Below are 23981 nucleotides of genomic sequence, written 5' to 3'. Positions count from 1 at the left end.
AACAGGACAAGAGACAAGAACTATATAGGGGTTCAGTTCAGTCACTCAGTTGTGTCCGACTCTTTGTGACCCCATGAACCACAACACCCCAGGCATACTTTGTCAATATTCAGTGGAACAGTGTCCATCCAAAGGTGATTCTGGTACACTAAGATGTATGTAGTTCCATGATGTCAACAATTCCACTCCTGGGTGCACACCCCGAGGAACTGAAAGCAGGGACTCAAACAGCTTTGCACACGCCTGTTCACAGCAGCATGATTGACAAGACGTGGAAACAACTAGTGCCCATCCATGGATGATGGATAAACAATGTGGTTTGTTCACACAGTGAAATATTATCCAGCCTTGAAAAGGACATTTTGACACCTGCTCCAATGTGGATGGACCTGGAAGAAACAGTGTGAGAGCCTAAACACAGGACAAATACTGTACAACTTCACTCAGAAGAGGTCCCTACAGGACTCAGACCCATAGACAGAAAGTAGATCGTGCGGGGCTGGGGCTGGAGGGTGAGTGAGATTTGTTTGGGAAGATGAGGAAGTTCTAGAGATTATGGTGGGGATGGCTGCACAACATGACTGTGTGCTTAATGCCACCGAGCTGTGTATACTTAGAAATGGTTAAAAATGACCAATCTTAAATTTTGTCACAATAAAAAGCAACCAAACAGGTGCATATGGTACTCTAAAAACCTCAAAAACTACAATGAAAAAAAATCTTTGAAAGAATTAAAATATTACACTAGAAAATATTCATTTAATGCAAAAGAAAGCAGTAGTCTAAGGACTAAAAGAGATGTGACACGTAGAAGGGACGGGAAGAGGGGCATTTTGGGTCTAGGGGAGAAGGTGCCTTTCTCTCTGGCTCTCAGAGCTGGTCTGTTGGTTGGGCCAGGGCTTTCTGGCCATTTGAGTTCATTGCATTATTTCCAGTCCAGCACACTGGAGCCATCCAGGACATTTTCAAATCACTTTTTCCCTAAAATCTTGTGATTTTTACAGTGAAGTGACAGCCCCATCCTTTCACATGGCAGGAGGAACTCTGCAGGTGGGAGCTCGTCCCACCTCACCTCCCTGCCCCCAGGTTCCTGGCCCATCACCGCGACCTTCAGATCAATGAGCTGTACCCACCAGCCCTCAACTGGGAGTCCCACCACCCCTGCCCACAGCCAACACCTGGAAAGGTGAGCAGCCTTCTCGAAGCCACAGTGCAGATGTCACTTCTGTAGGGGTGCAAGGGGCCTGGCAAGCCCCACCCAGATCTGTCTAAACTCCTCTTCCTCAGCACCCAGTAAGTGGCCAATGGACCCCAGTGCCCAAGGCCCCTCACAGGGGGTCTGCAGCTGAGCAGGCCCCCAACCCCAGGCTCAAGACCCCAAGACCCCCATACCTGCTGAGGAGGGCCTGGCTCCCCACACGGGAAGGGGCTACTCCCAGCAGAGGGAAAGACGGACACAACGTGGGTTTCTAGTCCAAACGCACTTTCTTTATTCAAACTGGTCAGCGCGGACGCCCTGAAGCCCCGAGCACGGGAGATGGGCCAGCCTGGCCCCCTGGTTCTGGATGGCGGGTGGACACAGGCAGGCGCGGCCCCACAACGCACCTGCAGATATGGCCAGGCACGCCAATCGACAAAAGCAGAGAAGAAAACAAAAAACAAAACACACTCAGTAGATTTCTTCTTTATGCTCCCAGAGTTTCTGGACCAACAAGTCCCAACCCTCAAAGCCAGGAGCAAGGGACTAAAAACGCCCCTTACCTCCACCAGTGCCGACGGAAACCCTGTTTTAAATTAAAAAATAAGCGAGTATACATCGTAGAAAATTTCTCTTAAAAATCTCACAATTTGTAAATGTATATTTTTTTCTTTAACATAAAAGTTTACAATATACGGTAAAATAAAGGCTCAGGAAAATAATTTCAAAAAAAAAAAAGGAAGAAAAAGAAACCTGAAGTTTTGAATTAAAGCTGAAGAATTTTTTTTAAACCCTGTTGTTGAACCAGTGACTTTTTTTTTATTGTGCTGATGGGTTAGAGAAAGAAATATATTTAAAAACCTCAGTCCAGGTACCCACAGCCACCGCCAAAAGCCTCCCCCCCTCCCCCCACGGTCGAGTCGGTATTTCCACCAAGTTTGTGATTGTCACGAGTTCACAAGTTTGAATCCTGGTCTCAGCCGCCTGCCGTCTGCAAGGAGGGGCTGCGGCTAGCGTCGGTAGGGATGGAATCCTTGTACGTTGTGGTTCTGACCGCGTCCAAAGCCACTTCCGCCAGCGGGGGGACCCCCCGAGCCAGGCACCGAGGGGCCCCCATAGGAGGGGGGCTGCTGGCTGGGGTCTGAGAAGCCCTGTCCGAAGCTGGCCAAGTCCTGTCCGTAACCTGCGGGGAAGAGCCCGGTGAGCTAGGGTGGGGCCTGGACCCAGTGGGTGGAGGGACCCCCCCGGAGCCCCACTGGGACCCGGGCAGCCATCTTCACAGAAAGGAGAGCAGCTCTGAGACCCCTTCCCGCACTTACTGCCCTGTCTTGGGGCTGGGGGCCTGCGGCGCACCCTCGCGGCTGGCGAGGCCTTCAAGCTTGGAAACAGACACCTGGCCAGACCTGGGGGACCACAGGCTCCTACAAAGTTTGCTCTCCAGTGGAACTCAGGGTGGACATGGCAGATTCCAGGATTTGAGGACACATTACAGATCAGGCTGAGCTGCAGAGCTTGGAGCCCAACAGTGCTGCCCCTCCTTTGAGTAGGGCTAACCCGCCCCACGAGGCCCCCTGGGTTGGTGGTGCCAACCGTGAGGGCAGAGCTCCAGGGCCAGTGGGGTGGTGGCCAGTTGAGGTCCTCACCCTGGCAAGGGCCCGTCCCCGAGGGCACCGCCGAGTCCACCCCCGCCCAGAACAGCAGAGGAGGTGCCGTCTGTGGCCCGGGCACAGGCAGTGGGGACCATGGAGGAGGAGGCACCACCTACCTAGGCCACATCACTGCTCAGCCTGACCAAAAGAGTGTAAACAAAGTGTGGGCCGAAGCCTGGCGGCTCTGGAGAAGAGGTGCCCAGGCCTGGCGAGAGATGAGACCAGGGTAACTGCCCCGGGCGGCCTTGGCAGAGGAGCAGGGGATGGGGGGGCACATGCTTGCTCAGTCGCTCGTACATCCCCTCTAGGGGTCAGCAACACTGCACCCACCACCGCGGTGTCCTGCTCTGGGTGAGGCGAGAAGCCACATGATCACAGCTGGGCAAGACCCCAAGGGCACAAGAGCCTGAGATGTGGGGGTGCTGGGGGGCATCTGTTCAGCACAAGAGAGCCCCATGCCCCGCCCCAACTCGAGCTGCTCTCATGGGCCGCAGACCCTGGTCTCCAGCACCTACTTGGTGAGCACCCCTTGGTGAAGCTGGATGCCTACTGATGCCGCATGGCCCACAAGCCCACCCTGCGTATGGCAGACCCAGACACACACAGCACAGGCCCGCTGGGGGCCCCACACCCACAGGCCCTGGACACAGGTGCCGAGCCGTGAATGCTCCTCCACACCAGCACCCTGGCCAAGAGCCCACCTCAGGCCTGCTCAAGCCTGGGCCCTGCAAGCAGTCCCACAGTCCTGTGGCACCCAACCCCCAGGTGGATGGGGAGCAAGGCACTCACCATATTGGCTGTATGGGAAGTCGGGCTGGGCGGTCGGTGGTTTGCTCATGTCTGGGGCGGCCTGAGATGGAGGTGGCGGGAAGGCCAGAGGTGCGGCTCCGGGAGTGGCCGGTGGTGGGGGAACCCCTGGAGGGGCAAACTGATCTGGTGGGGGAGGTGGAGGTCCGTAGCCGAAACCTGTGGACAGACAGGAGACAGACAGACGCGGTGCTCACGCTCTTCAGCCGCCAGGACCACATGCATCCACCCCAGCAGTCCAGCCTGCAGCCTGGCAGAGTGAGGTGGGGCTGCGTTCTAAGCCCCGGGTCCCAGGAGGATGGGAAGTGTGGGCGTCCATGAAGAAAGATCTGCTCTTTCCTATTAGAAATGAAAGTGATCTAGGCCTGGACCGGGAGTGGCAGCCTGACTTGGTTGTCGGGTGGCTCACATGGCATGGCAAGGCTACAAAACTGCAGTGTCCTGGGTCCCTGGTCACAGATGGCTCACTCAGCACGCAGCACAGGGCTGGAGAGGTTTGGAAGGGGGAGGACTCCTCCTGCCGGCTGAATGACATGCCCCGGCACCCCCACCTGCCGGCCCAATGGGGTCAAGGGGGGCACTCCTCTTTTGGTGGACACAGGCTGCTGGGGACAGAGAATCCAGCCGAGTGGACAAGGTGAGTCCAGCCCTCACCTGAGGTGTGCGGAGCCGGCTCTCTGTGCTGACATGCCCCAGGCCCACCCCCAGGGGACCAAGGCACTTACTGAACTGTGGGGGTGCGCCGTAGCCCTGGGGGAAGCCCTGGGGAGGCGGGAAGCCTCCAGGAGGGGTAGACACAATGTAGGAGGTGAAGGGTGGGGGTGGCGGGGGGGCTCCTCTTCCTGCAGGGGGCGGTCCATAGCCACCTGGAACACAGCATACAGGTGAGGCGGAGAAGCCCCTTTCCCGCCTGCCCTGCCCCACCCCTCTCAGATCTTGCTCTTCTAGGCTTTCTTCCAGCAGGGACTTACCAATCGCCTGTCCTGCCGGCACCCACATTCCTGCAAGGAGACATGGGGGGTGGGGTGTGCCACATGAGCACCAGGTATGGATTGGGAGACCCTGCCTCCCCAGGGGACCCAGCTTCCTGACACATCTCAGGTGCAGGGGAAAGACGTCAGAGCAGCTCCAGGGACACCCAGTAGGGAGGCTGTCAGCCAGGAGAGCGGGGACCCAGGGTGTCCTCCGGCTAAGTGCTGGTTCTTTCCCTGTGATGAGTGTGAGAGCATCCGGTCTCACTAACCGGTTTCCTATAGCTATGGCTCATTTTGCAATAAAAAACACTTTTAAAGCCAGCTCTGAAGAGACCGGGTAAAACCTAGAGCCAGGTAGAAACAGCTCTACAGCTCAGGGTACTGGTATCCTTCCTTGGACGCCCTTCTCTAGGTTTTAAAGGCCATATGGAGGCTCCTGGCCATCCCAAGTGGTCTCTAAAAGCTCCACCCCTGCTACATGGCAAGCGCAAAGCCAGGGGAGCTGGAACAGACCCAAAGGGCCCACAAGGCAGAGCTCATGTTTCCTCCCTGCTCCTCTGAGGAGCATCCAAGTGAAGCTCTGAAGACAGCCTGACCTGCCCATGTCCACTCCAGACTCAGATCTCGCCCTGGGGGCAAAGCTGGCTGCTGGGCATGACCCCTGACCTCCCCTGGAGGTACCACCCCAGCACCCCTGGCACCTGGGGGTGCCAGAGGGGACAGACCCACTTGGCCCCGGGCGACAACACTCCACAGTTCTGGCTCCCGTATCCCACATGGCCCACCCAGGTGCCAGAGCTGCAGGAAGCTCCTGGGGATGGTGGGCAAGCAGCACCCTTACCTTGTGGGCCGTATCCCTGCTGCCACGTAGGCGGGGGCTGGCCTGCCCAGCCGTTGGCGGCGTTGGGCACGACCCGACTGCCCCACTGGCTGGCACCTGGCTGTCCTGGCGCTTGGCTCTTGCTGTCCCGAGGTTCGGCCCGTTTAACTTCCACCTGGACAAACCAAGTTCTGATTTAGGGAGACACCGGGGGTCTCAAGCCCCCTTCCCTTCAGATACACCCTCAGGTAACTTACGACTACACTTAGCATCTTATTATGACTTAAAACTAAATACTTAACTATAAACCTTATTTAGACTAGAAACTTTTTTCTTAAAATTTTTTAATTTTTTGTCTAAAAAAATGTTTCTCAGGTACAACAGATCCAACTATAAAACATGTGAGGCCCCACCCACTGCAGACTGGGCTGAGGACCAAGAGTCTGCAGAGTTCTGTGTATGACAAGGGGGTCTTTGGGTCAAGTTAAGGGACAGTGTAGACCCAGGGACACAGAGGCCAGGCTCCTCCCCGCAAGCGCAGCCCTTTTCCTGGCCGCTCCGGCCGTCAGGCCCTCTTCAGAGCCCCCACCTGCCTGCGCTTCCAGCTCATACCTGAGAAACACAGTTGGTTTACTTAGGTTTTGTATTTTAAATGTCTAATGGAAGATAAAAGACTTACCTTCCCCAGGCTAACGCTTAAAGAATCTCAATTAACTCAAAATAATGTCAGAGGGGATGGATGTGATAAGAGAATCTTACATTACATCTAACAAAAAAGTAAACAAACATGCAATAAAATGGACATTTGAATCAGTAAGCAATCTTCATACTGTGTTAGGTCAGCAGCCCAGGAGCCTTCCCTTTTGGAGGTGCCAGGAACCACTGCATGCGGAGGGCAGGCGGAGGACCAGGTGCCCGCCCCGCCAGGCTGCATGGCCCCCTCACACAGCCTTTTCAGTCTGGGCCGACTGAAAGCAGACCCCCAACTCCAGGGCTGCATCAGCACTCAAGAATCCCAAGTTGCTCTTGCTTGTAGGATAAATTTTAATGAGAAAGAGACAATGAATTCACTGGAGTCGTCCTTGGGGTCTCGGAGCCTGGCAAACATTGTGTATTCAGAACCCCGTCAACTTGGCCTAAACCCCGTTCTGTGAGAGGACAAGGAGGGCGCAGAGGCACAAAGACCCCACCTTCTGATGCCCCAAGGACGCTCCACAGAGGGGAACAAAACCTCTGCTAGCTCCAGGCGGTGTGGCAGCAGGACGTTTCAAAGAACTCAAATTAATGAGTCTTCACACACTTTCCTTAAGGGAATATGGTTCCTGCTTACAAAGCAAAGCAGCCCATGTGATTTAAAAAAAAAAAAGTCTGCTCTTCCTGGCCTGTACTCAGGTTTTAATTACAAGTGGGCCCCTGCCCTTTGAGACAGGGCTGAGGCTGGACTCTGTCCCTGGGAGCATACCCCACCCTGAGGAGGCCCTCACTGCTCCCCCAGCTGTAGCCATCACAGGACCTTGAGCAGGGTACACAGGCACCTCGGAACCTGTGTCCATGACAGCACGCATCAACCCTAAACTAGCCACTGATGAGCGCCTAGAACAGCCTGTGTCTCCTGCACAGCAAGCTCAGGTGGAGCTGACCCAGCTGCCCATCTGTGATGTGAGGGACAGAGAGGCCACCCTGGGCCATTGTTCCCTCCGTGTCTCAGCTGATGGGGTGGCCGGGGCTCTGGCAGGGGCTCTGGGCTTGCCTCAGGAACAAGGAGCCAGGGGTCTGGGAGACGGGGCGAGGAGGGATCAGGCCACTTTCTGAGTTTCCCTCCGAGGCAGCAACACAGTATGAAGATGAAACAACCAGAGGTCACTTGACTGCATGGAGTTAAGAACTACCAGGAGCATGTGGTCGGACCGAGTTCACAGTAAGTGACCCAATTTGGAAACCAATCCTTCAGGATGTTTACGTTGCCGTCAGTTTTACCCAGAACCAGTTCTCAAAGGTTCGCGGCCTGGCACGTTCCAGGCCGGCATGGGACAGTCAGGGAGGGGACACACATCTGAAGGAGAGGTCACTGAAACCAAGCCTGAGGCAACCCGTGACTTCACTGGACGCAGCCCGCCCACCCTCCCGGCCATCCCCAGGGGCTCTAGAGCCAGGGGCACCTGAATCAGGTCTGACCCACAGGATGGGTCCCAGGACCACTTGCCCGGCCCTTCTCCTGCCAAGGGATCTCCTCTCCAGTGAAATCCCTAGGTTGCCTAAGACTTGGTTTGGTCTTAAGGTAAAATAAAACTACAACTACACACTTTTTTGCCCATGATGTCGTGAAAATGCATGTTGACAGCCTGGTCCACTGATTGTTCGTCCTCGAAAGTAATAAATCCAAAACCTAGCCAACGACGAAGAGTGAATCAAGGTAGCAGGGTGTTGTGACACAAAACAGGATGATGAACAGTATTAGGGACGGGCCGAGGGATCGACCAAGGGTTTCAGCGAAGCCGGTGTGTGAGGCTGCGGGGCAGGAGCTGATCTCAGCCCAGACACTGCGGCCAGTTATAAATCAAAGACGACCTTGGGACCCCTGGGCGTGTCTTAGCCGCCGTCTGGACAGTGGGGTGGTAAGGGCCCAGCGGGCAGGCAGCCCCAAATGTGTCATGGGTGCGCTTGTGCTTTTCTGAAACCCAGGGTCCTCCCCCTCGGCTGGCAATCGCTTGGCAGCTAGTGCTGACAGCAGCCGTACACTGCTCTAGCGTTAACGGAGGCACGTCTCTACCACAGTGAGAGCCTCGCCAAGCTTGCCCAACACTGTTGGGTAAGCCCGAGGAGTCCTGCCCAAGTACCATATGTATGCACACAGTGTCTATATCTGTACGTATCTATGGACTAAATACACAGAGATACAGGCCACAAGGGGTTCCAGCAGCTCAAACACTGCTGTCAGCAGCAAGAGCAAGAGGCACCATGTCGTCAAAAGGACAATTTTAACGGGAAAGACAATTTAGTGTTTCCCAAACACAAGAGAGTGCAGTATAAACGAAGTTTGCTGGTCTGGTGGGCGGGCCGCCTGGCTAGCCTGCGTATCCAGCCCTCAGGCTGCTGTTCGTCCCCGGGGGCCCAACTGCGCTGAGCACTAAGACCACTCATGGCAGCAACTGCCGGAAAACCCTGCGGAACAAAGGACAGGCCAGAGAAGGGCAGAGGAGAGTCAGAAGAGGGGTGCAGAGAAGGGACTAGGGTGCAGGGGAAGGGCGGGGCACAGAGCTTACAGGGATGTGGATACAGGATGGGGCAGCCCTGGGATCCCGGCCTCTCAAGCTGAACAAAGAGGGATGTGGGGCCACGGTCACAGGGACCGTGGGGAAAGACTCCTGGCAGAACCGAGGTGGGAAGAGGACAAAGACGGGAAAAAAAAAAAGCAGCTTAGCTCAGAATTGTGGGCGCCAGCCTTGTGGGGTGGGGCCAGCTCTCTAGCACATACGTGTGTCCAAGCATGACACACGCACATAGCCTGAGCCCGCACACCGAATGAGAAGAAACAATAAACAGACCAGAGAAGACAGGCCAGGCAATGGGGATATGGGCAGTGGAGGAGCAGTGTGAGGGGGCAGAGGCAGGGCCGGGGGCACAGGGACCAAGCCCTGGGAGGGGCCCGGGTGCTCAGATGGACTGTGGGACAGGGAGGGAGGAGGAAGCAGGGGCTGCATGGAAGGCTCAGGAAGAGAAATTGGGGACATGCTATCTGGGGCACCTGCTAACCAACTGCTACTCCTGGTGTGGTGCCCACCCTCCGCCCACCTAGCACTGGGGGACCCACGGGGACTCACCAAGGCCCACGGCTGAGGATGGCAGGACCCACACGGAACCCGGATCCGCGGGTCAAGCCTGGAGTGCCCTCCTGCCAACCCCTCCTGCCCAGACCCCGCCCAGGCAGCCCGGCGCACCCCAGGGCCCAGGCCAAGGATGGCAGGCAGCCCTGCAGGGACGGCAGGCAGCCCTGCAGGGGATCTAAGAGCAGCCTCAGGACCCCATGTCCCAAGATGCCCCAAGATCGGAGGCAAGTGGTGGAGCACAACATGGGTGATGAGCGGCATGTGAGAAAGTGAACGTTTTCTCCAAGTGCAGGAGGGTCTGAAGCCACAGGGCTCGCGGTCCTTAGAGTGCAAGAGGCGGTGAGTCGTGGGGAGGGAGCCCCGGGGCGGGCCCTCTAGGGATGCGTCTGTCTGTCAAGAGGCGACATCACCGCTGAGGAAGCGGAACAGAAACACACTGAAACTTCGTTTACACCCCACTGGAGCAAAGCCCGCTCCCTCCTCTGACTGCGGGACTGGCCTGTACCTGTGTGATATAATTTAGCACCTGGAGAAGAGAAATCTAAAGAGATATCGTTAATCACAAATAATTCACAGAGAGAAAAGGAGAAACAACTTACTTAACATTACTGTACTTTTCTATGAAAACACTTAAGTGCATCACTAAGCAAGTACGTCTATGTAAAGTTAAGACTAAGACTTAACAGCTTAATCAACATGAGGTGAAAGTACGTTACTTAACCATGGAGGGAGAGGAGGGTGAGGTTCAAATGGCAAACTATTCTCCAGCATGGCGGGCGCATGCTGCGGGCGCGCGGCTGGTGCAGTGCCTCCAGGGGCTGGGCAGGGGCCGCGGGCTGGACGCACTCGGCTCACGAGGCCGGTCCAAAAGCGGTTCAGGAACCAAAACACAGAGGCGGGGACAAATAGCAGCAGCCAAAAAAAAAAAAAGAAGGGAAAGAAGAAGAAAAAAAAACGGCTCGCAAATTGGGTGCCCAGTGTCCCAGCCTTGCAAACCAATGTGGCCGTGCAGGTGTGGGCAGCTGGGGCAGCTTCGCGCCTCACAGACTTCAGTCCCACAGACTTCAGGAAAAAGAACAGGAAAACAAGAAAAAAGCATGGGACGCACCAAAGTAACTCCACGTTCAAGCCGAGCTGGGGGAGACCTAGCCTGACAACATGAAATGAAACCCCCGCCTTCACTGAGTGAACTTCAAACAGGAGATGGTCATAATTGAGGAAGTTCACCATTTAACAAAACCACTCATCTTTCAGGACACGCTTAAAAACAGAAACCATGCTGAAATACATGTCAAGTTGGAAAAACTTCCAAAGAATGAGCTTAAAAAACAAAACAAAAATGAAAGAACCCCAAGCCTGTACCGCCTGACCTTTGGAAGCAGACAGGCCAGGGCTGCGCGGGAAGGACTACGCTAGCCTCGAGTCACCCTGTGCTGAGGCCAGGCTCGCTACAACCACCACCTAAGTGTGAAATAGTTTGCCATCTGAGGGGAAGGACAAGGACAAACTCGATCTCTTTTACCTCGAGGCCTCTGCTTTTCCGCATCGTAGATCATGACCACTTCTGTGACCTGTAACAGAGACAGGAGTCTGAGGGCCCAGGTCAGCAGGCAGCATGTCTGCCCACAGCCAGGAGGTTCCAACGCAAAAGGCCCACTTCCTGGGGTGTGAAACCCTCAGGGCCGCGAGCAGGCTGAGGAGTGCTCATAGGCGGGGCAGGACCAGTGGTGGGTCACCAGGGGCCCAGGGCTCCATGTGCCAGGACCTCCCACTCAGGGTCGATGCCGCTGGCCTGGCTGGGCCCGCATCCTCCCCATGCTCCCGCATCGTGCACTGCGGCATGAGTTCCTTGGCAGGCCCTGGGCACACATAGGCACCCCTTAGACAAGCACACTGCAGCCAGAGAACATGTGCTCAGTGGAAGCTGGAGGTGACCACATGCTTCTGCTTAGGACAAGGGATAGCCTCCCTACCCGACCCCTGACACCAAGGCCCTGCCTGCCTCCTGTCTGCCTTACTAGAATTCAGTTCCTGTATAAGCCCCCATGAAGTTCTGAAAGATTTTAGCCTCTTCTGGAAAACAATCCCCTCACACCCTGTCCTGGGGGGTGTGTGTGTGTGTGTGTGTGTGTGTGTGTGGGCAGGGAATGGGACCCAGCCATGTCCAGCACTTCTCCAGATGCGGTCAAGTGCTCTCGACTGCAGAGTTACAACCAGCCGAGGCCCCCGTCTGCAGCAAGCACTCCCCTGTGGGTGACTGGCCATGTGGGGTGCTTTGAGCTGTCTTGACTCCCCAGGACACAGGGCTCTGCCACTCCCGCCCCGATCGTGGCTGTGGGCAGGGCAAGGACTCACCACTCCAAATTTCTTGAAGTATTCCCTGAGCTCTGTCTCACCACAATTGTGAGGAATTCCTCCAACAAATATCTTATTTGATTTACTGTTATCGCTCCTGGGTCCTTTCTGCTATTTCAACAAAGAGAAAATGGTTAGTCCACGTGGGGAACCCTCCAAACACACCCTGCTATTCAAGGCACAGTCCCTGAAGGCAGACCAGACACCGTAGGGGACCAGGGAGTCCAGGAGTGCCTCACAGGCCAACAGGGGCCAGGGGCCCAAGTGCCCCAAAAAGAGTGTCTCTGGCTCGGAGAATGAGCAGTGGGGCCTGCACCAACCCCACTGGTGACCAAAGGGTGATGGGAAGTTCCTAAGACTGAGGACAGTCGCCACCTTCTTCACCTTCAGGGCCAGATCCCACCCTCTGCGGACAACCCCTGAAGCTGCCTCCCCCAGGCACTGCAGCCGGGAACTCAGACTACGTTGTTGGGGGTGCTGGTGGCAGGGACACGAGCAGAGGTGGGCACGCGCACACACGCATGCATGCGCGTGCACACACACACAGGCAGACACAGACACACACACACAGAGACACAGACACACACAGAGACACACACACACAGAGACACACACAGAGACACAGACACACACACACATCACACACACGCGCGCGCGAGCGTGCTCTGCATCTGGGATTCGACCAACCACGGATCAAAAACACTTGGAGAAAAAGAAGTCCAAAGTTTCAAAAGCAAACCTTGAATTTGCCACATGCCAGCCAGCTATTTACACTGTATCAGGCACCGCAGTCAACTAGAATTGATTTTAGATACATAGAGGCACATATGTGCCATCATAGCCATTTCACAGAAGGGACTTGAGCACCCACGGATTTTGGTCCCCTCAGGCATCCTGGACGCAGTGCCCACAGAGCACACAGAAGCGCAGCTGTGCAGACTACTGAAGGACCTGGGCAGTGTTTCCACCCAGGTGTTCACTATACCACTGTTTCTGTGTTTGATGTTTCCTAGACTCAGAAACATACACACCTGGTCTGAGGCCCTGTCTACCATCACAGCTGGGAATCCTGCCAGAAATGAAGGTTCCCAGGTCCCAGCCCTCAACAGCACCAGTCCACCATGTCTGGTAGGGCTCTCCTTGAGAACAGAACACTCTGGTGACAGCTGGTCAGGCCCTGGCGGGCAAAGGAGGGTCACAGGGTCCTCGAGGTGCGAAAATAGACAGGCCTCAGCCCTGGAGGGGAGCAGCCAGCAGAGTGCTGAGTGGGGCAGCGGGAGCGATCAGAGTGGATGAACACGAGGTTCCTGACAACAAACAGCCAAGAGCAATCGTTTCTAAGGTAGATTAATAAGATACTTCTTGGCTACAAGATGAAAAGCTCCCGGCACTGAATCAATCCAAGTGCTCAGGAACTTGGCTGCTCAGTGCCACACGGGAAGGCCTGCTGTCGCTCAGTCTGACTGAGCAAGGGCCCCAGGGAAGCATGCAGGAGGGAACCCCCGCCCCTTACCCAGCCTTCCTTCGGCCGCGTCCTCTCCGGCTGCATCCCCCGAGGCGTGCATGGCTTTGGGTCAATCTGTCGGAAGTTTCAAAGGATCAGCTGTGAACAGGAGGCTTGTCTCCCAACAAGAGGAGGTGTCGGTGGTAGGGTCAGGGGTACAGGCCCATTAGGTCAACCGGGCCACATCCTGGCCCAGCGTCCGGTCTAAGCTCGGAGCTGTAACTTTTTTTTCCAGAGTCATAACTCTTGTAACCCAACCCAGGGGAAAGCCATCCTCGGCACCCACACAGTGCTGAGGTGCAGGGGCACCAAGCAGGAAGGCAGCAGGTGCCTCCTCAGGGCCAGGCACTCACGTTTCGGCCATCGAGGGTGTGTGGTCTGCTGGCCAGCACCGTGCCCACGCAGTTTGGATCTTTGAATTTGACAAAGCCAAAGCCTCGAGACTGGTTGGTTGTCTTGTCTTTCATGATCACGCAGTCCACGACCTCTCCATACTGGGAAAAGTAGCTGCGCAGCGTCTCTGCTCAGAGGTCAGGACACACAGCCAGGCGTCAGGCAGGTCACAGGCTACTACCCTGGCAGCCTGACCTGGAGAGTGTTCAGCCAGTAACCTTTACGCTGGCTGACCTGCTGACGTGGGGACGGCGGATAGGGAGAGGCAGAAGGATGGGTGCCAGGGAAAGGAATATGCATCACGTCTCCCCGGGAAGGAGAATGAGCTGCCAAAGGAGGGACACCTGCAAGGCCGGAGGCTGAACACAGCGACCACCACAAACGCCTAACTCTGCTGGCTCCGTCTCCAGCCTCTGCCTTCAAAGCCGGTCTCCACCCTCCCTGGCCAGAAGCATCAGCACAAGATCAAGTTCCAAAGCGCTGCCCCAGTCTACTCCCAATCAAGTGCCCCCCGGCAACCCAGACAGTAAGTCAAGAATTGAAAAGCTGATTCTCACAACTTGAAGACAAGGTCACATGCCCACAGCCCATCTGCACTTACCTTGGGTGGTGCTCCAGTCAAGACCGCCCACGAAGAGCTTCCTGCAATTCAACAAGAAAACATTCAGGGTCAGGAGGGTTCTGCCCAGGATGTTCCTAGCAGCCCAGTGGTTAGGACTCCACACTCTCACTGCCAAGGCCTGGGTTCAACCCCTGGTCAGGGCACCAAGACCCCACAAGCTGCATGGCATGGCCAACGACCACAGAGGGATCTGCCTGCAGTGCTGCCCATCGGGCTCACCCTAGGGTGGTCACCCGGGGGCATGGCCATGGTACAGCATGAAAAATGCCACCGGGATCTGCCCAAATGGCGGGAGTATGAGTCACAACATCCAGAGCCACACACAAACGTTGACCTCAACCACAGTAAGACAGACTGCCACCCCCAACCCCGCGAGCGCGGGAGTGGGATCATGCAGCCCCTTCCCACTGCTCTGCAAACACCAAAGACTTCAAGGTCCACATCTGAGACCCCCCCATGGCAAACTCAAGGGGCAGCAGTGGTGGGGCTTTAGGACAAAGCAAGGGTACCCAGCACATGGGAATGAGTAAGCACCACCAATCTCTGGGGAGGCCCCTGGAGCTTGGACTTAGCTGAGTGGCTTAGGCTATACTTTCGAGCCAGAGCCCTACTATGTGAGAGGAAAAGTACTGGTGGCCTCCCTGGAGCCACCGTTCCCAGAGCCTCCGTGCCTGGTGTCTGCACACCTCAGGTCGGGTCCAGAACCCAGGAGCCCACCAGTCAGTGCCTGCCACACTTGGGCTGGCTGAAAGGAGAGATGCCCCGTGCTGTGGGCTCCAACTGGGGCAGGTGTGACCAGTAGGGAAGGCAGGGCACTCTCTATCCCGCGTGTTGCCTCAGAAAAAGGAGTGAAACTGGCACTCTCAGAGTGGCACCTGGGTGCTATCCAGTCCACAGCCAATCCCCCCTTGCACAGCCTGGAGACAAAACAGCCCCCTGAGGCTGGCTGCACTAAGGCCCCAGAACCGGCAGCTGGGGCACAGGGACAGACCCACCTAGGCAGTGGCCTCAGCTGTGCTCAGGGGTCCCTCCCACTGTGGCTCTCTCCCTGGGCGAGAGAGGCTCAGGGTAGAAGAAACCATTTTCCCACCCCACTTGGGGTGGCAGCCCCTCACCCCCATACACATTCAGGGCACGTTCCTGGATGGAGGCCCGGGGCTCACACCCAGCCTCCTGACCATTCCGTCCGCCCCCTACACACCCCTGGGAGATCAGGCAGGCTCCTCCTGCTCCCTAAGACCCTGGGGAGCATAATCCCATCTGTGCCCCTCTCCCCCAGTGACTGACACCAAGGCGGGCAAATGACAGGACTTGATCTGGCCCAGGCCAATGTGGACCGCCTCTCTGCTCAGGCCTTTGGCACAGGCACAAATGGGTTTGCTGTGGAAAAGTAGCTTGGAGAGGAAAAAAATCTTGAGCATTCTCAGAACACCCAGGACAAACCCCAACTGAGAAGAATACCTGCCTGCTTAGTTTGCATCTGATCAAGATGGGAAGGCCTAAGTGGTGTCCCTCCGAGCCACCCAACCCCCACCCCCACCCCACCCGCTGCAGAGGGTGGAACTGGTCTGACCAGTCCACGCTCCAGTCTGTGTTTAAATTTCAAAATCAGACATTAGTGGAAAAAGATGAGAAAGGCCGTCCTCTGTGCAGCTGACAACACCCACCGGAACTCGCACTCCGAGTTGGCCAGGGAGCCGACATGGACATGGGGCTTTCTGATGCTATCACCTCGCTGTGTTTGGGAAACAGGACACAGTGGCGGTCCGCAAAGGCACGCTGACCCACGTGAGGAGGGCGGGGGACTGCACTCCTGTTCCTGTCACTGCTCTACCGGCCCTAAGATACAGATACTAGGAGGTAAAAACTGAGGAAGCGATAAGGTCTGGCTGACACAGGGCACAACGCTAGGGAAGAACTACAGAGCCCCAGGCCCAGCATTGTGTTTGGGCTTCATCTATTTTCTCTCCTCTTGCTCCCCGTCTGCAGACAGGATGTCCTGGGAGATCTCACTGACCCGTGGTGGTCTCAGGGGCCCTGGGCAAGATGAGCCGGACACACCTGCATGGGAACTGGCCTGTGCCCACCCTCCAGCCCAGACTTGCTTGGCACCAGGTGACCTGAGGCCTTGTTGAGCGTTTATATGCAACTCAGCAGGTGAAAGGATCAGCTAACCCTGTGTGGCCCTCTCCAACCCTGCCCTACTCTGAACAGTGTCATTCATCCCTCAGCTGCAGCTGAAGTTGGGGGCCCCCACAGACCCTGCACCCCACTCCTCCACCCCTGGGACCGGAGACAGGTGGTCTGTGATAAGCGCAGGCTCCTGGGCCTGTACCCCAACAGCAGAGGGGTGACTGGGTGGCAGGCTCTGGGCAGCATGCCCCGTCTTCTGCCTGCTGACCTGAAACCTAGTCCTGGATGGCTCCTGAGGGCAACCATGTGCCATTTATGCCAGAAAGTCAGCCTTCGGGGGCTTCCTCAACTGGGTTGCCTACAGCAAGAGCCACCCGCTGGACGGCAGGCACCACCAGCCGGAGGGCAGGGGGCTGAGGCCGGGTCCATCATGTGAACTGGCAGGCCCTCTCTTCCTCTACAGCCCGTGTTCACGCCTTCCTGCAGCCAGGGAGCCATCCCACTTTGAGCCCTCTGTGACAGACTACATCCCCGAAAACAAGGGGTGAGGTGGGGGTCTCTTCCCACAGTCTGGGCTTTCCTTCACCTGCAGAAGAGATCACCTCTCATGGACTCTGGGGGCTGCACACGCGAGACCCTAGCCTGGCCTTCACTGAGTGCCCCGAGACAGGACCAGTGTGTTCTCGCCAGCCAGAGCGCCGCCCCCCACCGACAGTGACCTCTCACCGAAACCTGGCCACAGCACCACCCCTCAAGAGGAAGCACTGCAGGAGCATCAGGGAAGGCACAGCAGGCCAGCTCACCAGGAGTGCGGGCTCCCCACTCTAGCTCAGCCATGCCAAGAATGACCTTGACCAGGTCCCTTGACCCTTCTAAGCCTCAGTCTGCTCCACCAAGGAGGCTCTGCCACATTGTCTGCAACCAGATAGGGGTCAAGTGGAACTGCCCCCAACCCTCACGGCCAATCGTGCAGTTGTCCAAGCAGCCCTGGATCCATGTCCTAGCCCCCAGGAGCAGACAGCCTGGACACACTGGGTGGGAACCAGGCCTCAAAAAGCACTCTCTTTCAAACAGGAGACCTCAACAGGACAGTCCTACCTGCTGGGGGCATCAGACCAGGGATGCTGTTCCACCCTGCAATGCCCAGGACAGGTCCAGAACACAAGACACCTCCTTCCCACCAAAGGACGACTCCCGCCACAGGTGCTCACTCCCTTAGGCCTTGGCAAGCCGGCCTGGCACACTCCAGGTCCACACCCTGTGACCCAGCCAGAGCTCCACACCAACCACTCCACAGAGAGCTGGCCCACGGACCCGTCAGCCCACCTTCAGACCCCTTGGAGCTAAGTCACCCAAGCCCCACATGGCCTCCACCCCCACCCACCTCCAGCCTTTCACTACCCACCCCCCAACCTGCCCAGGTCTCTCTCCCAGAGACCCACACCCAGTGCTGCTCCCCTTACAGGTCCCCCTAGAAAGCTCTCTTCGGACACATCGGTGTCCTTCCTCACCAGCCCGTGGGCCGCCAGCAGAACCACGTCTGCCAGATGAAAGGCCCACTCACTCCTCTTTGCCTCCACAACCTGTCAGCTCCAGGAACCTCAGTCAGAAGACCCTCCTTCAAGTTGACTCTCCAAGTCCATGGCAGAGACCAGGCTACTACACCGACGGCTCCCTGCGAGGCCATGTGTAACAGTGGCCACTCCCCCTGGCCCTCTGCCCTGAGACCTGCCCTGGTTCCACTCTGGCCACCGGGCCATTGTGACAACCAGGATGCTGAAAGCCCAGCCTATCACATCCAGATGCAGGGAAGGTCTGCCTTCAGAGACTCCAGTGCAGAAGCGCAGTTCCCCAGTGGGGTGGCATCCAAGCATCACACACTTCCTGAGGATGTGGATCCCCATCCAGGAGGGGAGCCACCCCATGGCCTGTCAAACTCTCCCCAAGAGCCACTCAGAGAGGCTGACTGGACACCACAGTGAAGGCAGTCAGAGAGGACAGTGGGTGCCACCAGTGACCAGTCAGACCATCATACCCCCGCGACACAGGCGATTGCTTCCTCTGAGCACCATGTGGCAACCACCCTGAGTGGGCAACTGTGGTCCCCCCAGCAAACAAGGGGGCCCATGGTGAGGGAGCCAGCGGGGTCACAAGTACTGCACTGGAACAGCCACCAGAACAAGAAAGTTAAGGTGGACCTGCACTCCCCATAGCCGCCAGAAACAAGGCTCCCCCAGAAAACAAAAACAGCAGTGCTGTGGGGCAGCAATGACCAGTTCCCAGGACACCCAAGATCTACAGCTTTAGAAGTCAGGTGGCCTGGCTGGATTTGCTGGGGTGCCGGGGCAGGGAACACAGCCAGGCAGGTCCCTGATCCCATCCTGCTACCAACTCTGCGGCCTCTCCAGGTTGCCCATGGGTCTGGGGTCAGTCTACCGTACAGAGGGTGGGACCTTCCAGAAGCAGTGGGGATCCTGGCTCCGCCCTCGCCCATGCGCTGATACAAGCTGTACAGGGAAACTGCTAGGGAGCCCAGCCTGACTACCTCCTCAAGAATAAGAGGCAGGCCTCCTAGACCTGGAGGCTCCCTTCCCTCCAGGTCTAAGAAGTCAGGAAAAGATCCGTTTGGCTGAGCGAGACTGCTGGCCCCCCTCAAGTCCAGCCCTTTGGGCTACAACTTTCATTCTGCCCACAGGCTAGTTTCCCATCGGAAGTGCTGCAACTTTTCATTTACCCTACACACAGCTCAGACTGCCAGGGCCTGCACCTCTCTCCCAAACAGACCAGGCTAGAAGCTAAGTGCCTTCTTTCTGGTGCTCTAAGAGCCATGGGGACTCTGGATCCGGGAACCCACAAACACATTTTCTGTCTTCTGGTGTAACCTGCTGCCGGAGCCTGACCAGCCATCCAGCCACAAACAATGACTTACTCACCAAATCAAACGTTTTGTAAACACTGCATCTGTTCAAAGCGAAGGGCACTCAGAAATGTACACAAGGCCAGGGAAACCCAGCCCAGGCTGTTTTGCCATCTTCGCAAAAAAGGATTTAACTATAAAATTATGCTGATGCTGTAGGAACCAGTCTCTGCAAAGAAAACTAGACCAAACCCCTAGACTAGGGCAGAAATGGATTTTCTGGTTCCTCTGGGAGCGCTTCCCTGCTCTCCCGCTCGTTTAGCATTAGGCAAGGGTATAATTAAAAGGGAAAACTTAGCTATAACAAACCTCCTCTCGCTAATAGCTACACCAAGGAGAAGAAAGACCTCAGAATCACCACCGTCAGTCCATCGACAAAGTTTCCAGGTCTCTATCTCAAACACACCCATGGGGCTTAGATGGGGGCTGAGCAGGAAGGGGCTCGAGCAACATGAAAACAACGGTTGCAGACACCCATCAGGTGGCGCGGAGGCGCCGAGATGGTGGACACTTCAGGGTGCGCGGCAAGCAGACCGGGGACCGGCCCCCATGACCTTGGCCCTCGGGCTCTCGGTTTGCAAACCCTCACTTGGTAGTGGAGTGGATGGTGGAGAGGCCGCCGCTGTGAGTCCTGGGTGGGAAAAGCTGGGCGGCGGCAGCACTGGAACCCCCCGGGACCAGGCCGCCACGTGCGCTGAGCCGCCAAGTTCGCGCACGGGCTGGGGGCGCCCTGGACCCCCCAGGTTCCTGTTCGAGGTCCCCGAGGAAAAACACGGGCGCGGGGACACTTCTGCCCCCCGCCAGTGGGAAATACAGGCGCGGGGGCAAAAAGCATGCCCCGGACCTCCTAGGTTTCCGACCGAGGGGCCCCGACGGTAAACTCTGGCCAGGCGGCGGGGTCTCCCTCAACCATGAAACACAGGGGACCCCCAAGAACCCCCAGGTCAAGTTCGGGGTTCCTGGTCAGGAAGCGGCAGGGCGCCTGGACCTCCAAGACTCCTCGGATTCTCTCCGGTTGAACCTTGGGGTCTCCGACCACGAGGCGGCGGGGAGACCAGACCCACAGGACTCCCTGGACCCCCGGTTCCCGCTCGGGGTCCCAGGCCACGAGGCAGCGGGGGGCCCGGAAGGCCAGGGGACCCCGGCCCGTCGCGCCCCCGGACCCCCGACCGCCGGCTCGGCGCGGCCCCGCGGCGTGACCTTGACGGGCCGGGCCGGTCTGGGCGGGGGCCGGCCGAGGCGGCGGCGCGGGCCGGCGCGTCCTCACCCGATCTCGTCGGCGCCCGAGTTGTTCATGGCGGCGGTGGCGGCGCTCGGAGTCCGGGCCCCCTGGCTCGCTCCCGCCTCCGGAAGGTCACTGGCCCCGGCGCCCTCCCCACAGCCGCGGCCCGGATCTGCGCAACGGCGGCGGCCGCGCTGCCTCCTCCCCTCAGCGCCAACGGTCACCGCGCGCCCCCGCGCCCGCGCCGCCGCCCTGCGCACGCCCGAGCGCGCTCCCGCACGGGGCCTCCGGGGGCGGGGCCAGGGGTGCGCCCGTGTGCGTGCGTGCGTGCGTGCGGCGGGACAGCCGCGCCGCCGACGTTCGGCCGCCGCGCTTCGGCCTTCTTCCTCAGCGGCTGCGAGCGTCCCCGCGGGGCACACTGGGAAGTGGAGTCCCGTGAGCCGGCTCCGACCCCGCCCCGCGGAGGGGGCGCGCGGGCCAAGCCGCGTGCGTGCGCGTGCTGAGAGCGTGTGTGCATGCGCGGCGGCGCGGGGCGTGCGCGCGACCGGGAGCTCCGGGCTAGGCACTGCGGGGCGCAGGCGCGGCTGCGGCTTCCTTGTTCAGTCTCGAGTGGGGGCCGGCGGACTCGGGTGGAGTTAGCTCCGGGTGGAGGCCACGCTCTCACGCCGCTGGACCGCAGGAGGCGAGGGCCCTACGTTCAGTTCCCACGCCTCAGCTGCTCCAGCTGCCCCAGAAGATACCGACGGTCAGAGAGGCTGAATCACCGGCCCAAGGTCACTCGGGAAAAACTGGAATCAAACCCAACAGTTGGCTGTAGGTCCAAAGATTATGAAAACACATTGAGCCCCTGCCATGTGCCAAGGATGGTCCCGCCCTCGTTTGTCGACAGGGGTGGGTTTCATCCAGGGTGATTCAGCCTCCTCTGGGGACACTGAGCCATGTCTGGAGATACAGTTTTGGTTACCGCTGGCTGTGGGTGCTACTGGCACCTAGTGGGTGAAGACTTGGGATGCTGCTAAATACCCTACAATGGGCAGGAGAGTCCCCCAACAAAGAATAATCTGCCCACTTCGTCAACAAGGGAGGTGGAGCAATCCACAGACCCTGATATAATAAAAACTGACCTGTACGCTGTCAGATGGTGGTTCCTGCTGCCTAGTGACTTTTTACTCACTTTCTCAGCCTCTTGGTAGCCTAACAATATAACTGATTCACCATAAAATCAAATGAACTGTGAGGAATGAAGGAACCAGGTGTCAGGCCAACAGTATAACATAAACATTTATAATACACCTCACTTAGGTCACTTTACAATTTGCTAAGCACGTTGGCATCATCAATTCCACTGGATGAGAGTAACTTATCAGTCCCCATTTGCAGGTGAGAAACAGAGGCTCAGCAGAGGGGAAAGCAGTGAGCTCAGGTAGCATCAGGGAGGTTTTCTGTCCTTCCCCTGGGACTTTGCAGTTTTTCAGGTCAGAAGAAACCTGTAACACTTGGCAGGAGTGGGAGGGGCATGGCCCAAGTGGGAAAACAAATAGACATGCCCTAATGTACACACCCCACTATTAGAAGATCAGAAAATTGGAAACAACACATGTGTGTCCGGGTGTCCCTGCTGGCTCAGCTGGTGAAGAATTCGCCTGCAATGTGGGAGACCTGGGCTCAATCCCTGGGTTGGGAAGATCCTCTGGCGAAGGGAAAGACTACCCACTCCAGTATTCTGGCCTGAAGAATTCCATGGACTGTATAGCCCATGGGGTCGCGAAGAGTCAGACATGACTGAGCAACTTTCACTTCACATGTCCGTCCATTGTTGACTGGATAAATAAACCACAAGGGCGTGAATGAAATGCACAGGATGTGGTCAAATGAAGGAAGGCAGACATAAATCGTTTAAAATAATGTACTTTTATGGACTTCCCTGGCAACCCAATTGTTAAGACACCACCCCTCCATTGCAGGGAGCAGGGGTTCAATCCCTAGTTGGGGAACGAAGATCCCCATGCAGCAAAATAAATAAATAAAAATAAAAACACAGACACTTAGCCAAGATAAAACAAGCAGCCATGTACCTGTCACTGAAACCAACACATTTTAGCATTTTTGTAACTTTTGCTTCAGATCTTTTTAAAGAGATGAACTTGACAGCTTGCTTTTCCCTCCTCTCCATTCACTTCCTTCTTCCCACCCCAGGGCGAACAGTGAATCAAAAACGGGTATGTGCACACTTTCTTGAATGTAACTCCTAACATGGGTTGTTCAGGCATACCCAAAACACAGAATACAGTTTTTGCCCTTTTCTCAATTGCAGTAAAATATACCAGTTACCACTGTAACCATGTATCAGTACAGAGCTCAGTGGCATTAAACACATTCACACTGTCATACAGCGGCCCCCACCCCACCGCCCACCCCTGATCATCTGACTTTCTCATCTTCCCAAACTGAAACTCTGTCCCCACGAAACACTGACTCCCCATCCCCTCCCCCAGTCCTGGCCCCACCATCTACTTCCTGTTTCTGGATCTGACACTTCTAGGGACCTCCTGTGAGTGAAATCAAACAGTGTGTGTCCTTCTGTGTCTGGCTTCTCTCCCTGAGCATCATGGCCTCAAGGTCCATCCATGTGGTAGTGAGGGTCAGTGCTTCACCCCTTTTCGTGGCTGAGTGATAGTCCCCTGTGTGTGGAAGGACCACATACTGTTTATTCATCACCCATTGACAGACACTTGGGTAATTTCTACCCTTTGGTTACTGTGGATAATACTGCTATGAACGTGGATGTACAAATGCCTTTTGTGTGTCCTAAGTTGCTCAGTTGTGTCCGACTCTGTGCAAGACCCCATGGACTATAGCCCACCAGACTCCTCTGTCCATGAGATTCTCTACGCAAGAATACTGGAGTGGGTTGCCATGTCCTCCTCTAGGGAAGCTACCCAACTCAGGGATCAAACCCAAGTCTTTTATGTCTCCCGCATTGGTGATTGGGTTCTTTACCACTAGTGCCACGTAGGAAGCCCATTGGAGCCTTTTAATTTAAAAACTATACATAACATTGTGTACAGAGAAAATATATGGCATGGACATTGCCTGGTAGAGGAGAGACCTAGACAGGGGGCAGGGATCATGGGGATTTTGTTTTGTCATAGCTGCCAGGTGACATGCACTTATTATTTATTTCTTGTCCGTCCTTCAATATGCTTTGAGTCTGGGTGGGGCCAGGGCAGGACCCTCGGGGTGAGGAACTTGATATGTGCTGAATAACTGGGTGACTTTCATTTTCCAGGAAGGAGCTGCGGGCTGCTCTGGGAGGGGGCTGGGAAGCTTTCTGTTCAGGGCCACACAGTAAATGTTTTCGGCTCTGAAGCTCTGTGGCAATGACTCTGTGCTGCTATAATCGGAAAGCATCAGAGTTCATATGGAAACAAATAGCTGTGACTATCAACTTCATTTACAGACACACCAATGTGACTGTCGTATAATTTCCGTGTGTCTCAAATACTTTTGATTTTCGTTCAACCATTTAAAGATGTTAAAAAAAAAAAAAACACCATTTT

At 56.5% G+C, this 23981-nt stretch overlaps 1 protein-coding gene across 5 annotated transcripts; it reads right to left on the bottom strand.

Annotated features, from left to right (window-relative positions):
* Nucleotides 1–1466: 1466 nt before the first annotated feature.
* Nucleotides 1467–20650, bottom strand: DAZAP1 (DAZ associated protein 1). 5 transcript variants are annotated; one of them, XM_027970193.2, is made up of 12 exons: nt 20467–20650; nt 14129–14169; nt 13488–13654; nt 13144–13209; nt 11631–11741; nt 10798–10846; nt 7752–7834; nt 5470–5623; nt 4626–4655; nt 4380–4520; nt 3637–3813; nt 1467–2381 (listed from the first exon to the last, which is right to left on the bottom strand). In XM_027970193.2, exons 1-12 carry the CDS (start codon nt 20493–20495, stop codon nt 2209–2211), a joined length of 1221 nt encoding a protein of 406 aa, XP_027825994.1. In that variant the 5' UTR covers nt 20496–20650; the 3' UTR covers nt 1467–2208. The 5 variants fall into 5 exon arrangements, with proteins under 5 accessions (XP_027825994.1, XP_027825995.1, XP_042106426.1 ...); XM_027970194.2 differs by having other exon boundaries at nt 11631–11738; XM_042250492.2 differs by having other exon boundaries at nt 20400–20595.
* Between the last annotated feature and the right edge of the window lie 3331 nt (nt 20651–23981).

Source organism: Ovis aries, chromosome 5 (assembly GCF_016772045.2).
Source record: "Ovis aries strain OAR_USU_Benz2616 breed Rambouillet chromosome 5, ARS-UI_Ramb_v3.0, whole genome shotgun sequence".
NCBI lineage: Eukaryota > Metazoa > Chordata > Mammalia > Artiodactyla > Bovidae > Ovis > Ovis aries.
The sequence above is the reverse complement of the archived record's forward strand: the minus strand, read 5'-3'. Positions and strand labels throughout refer to the sequence as shown.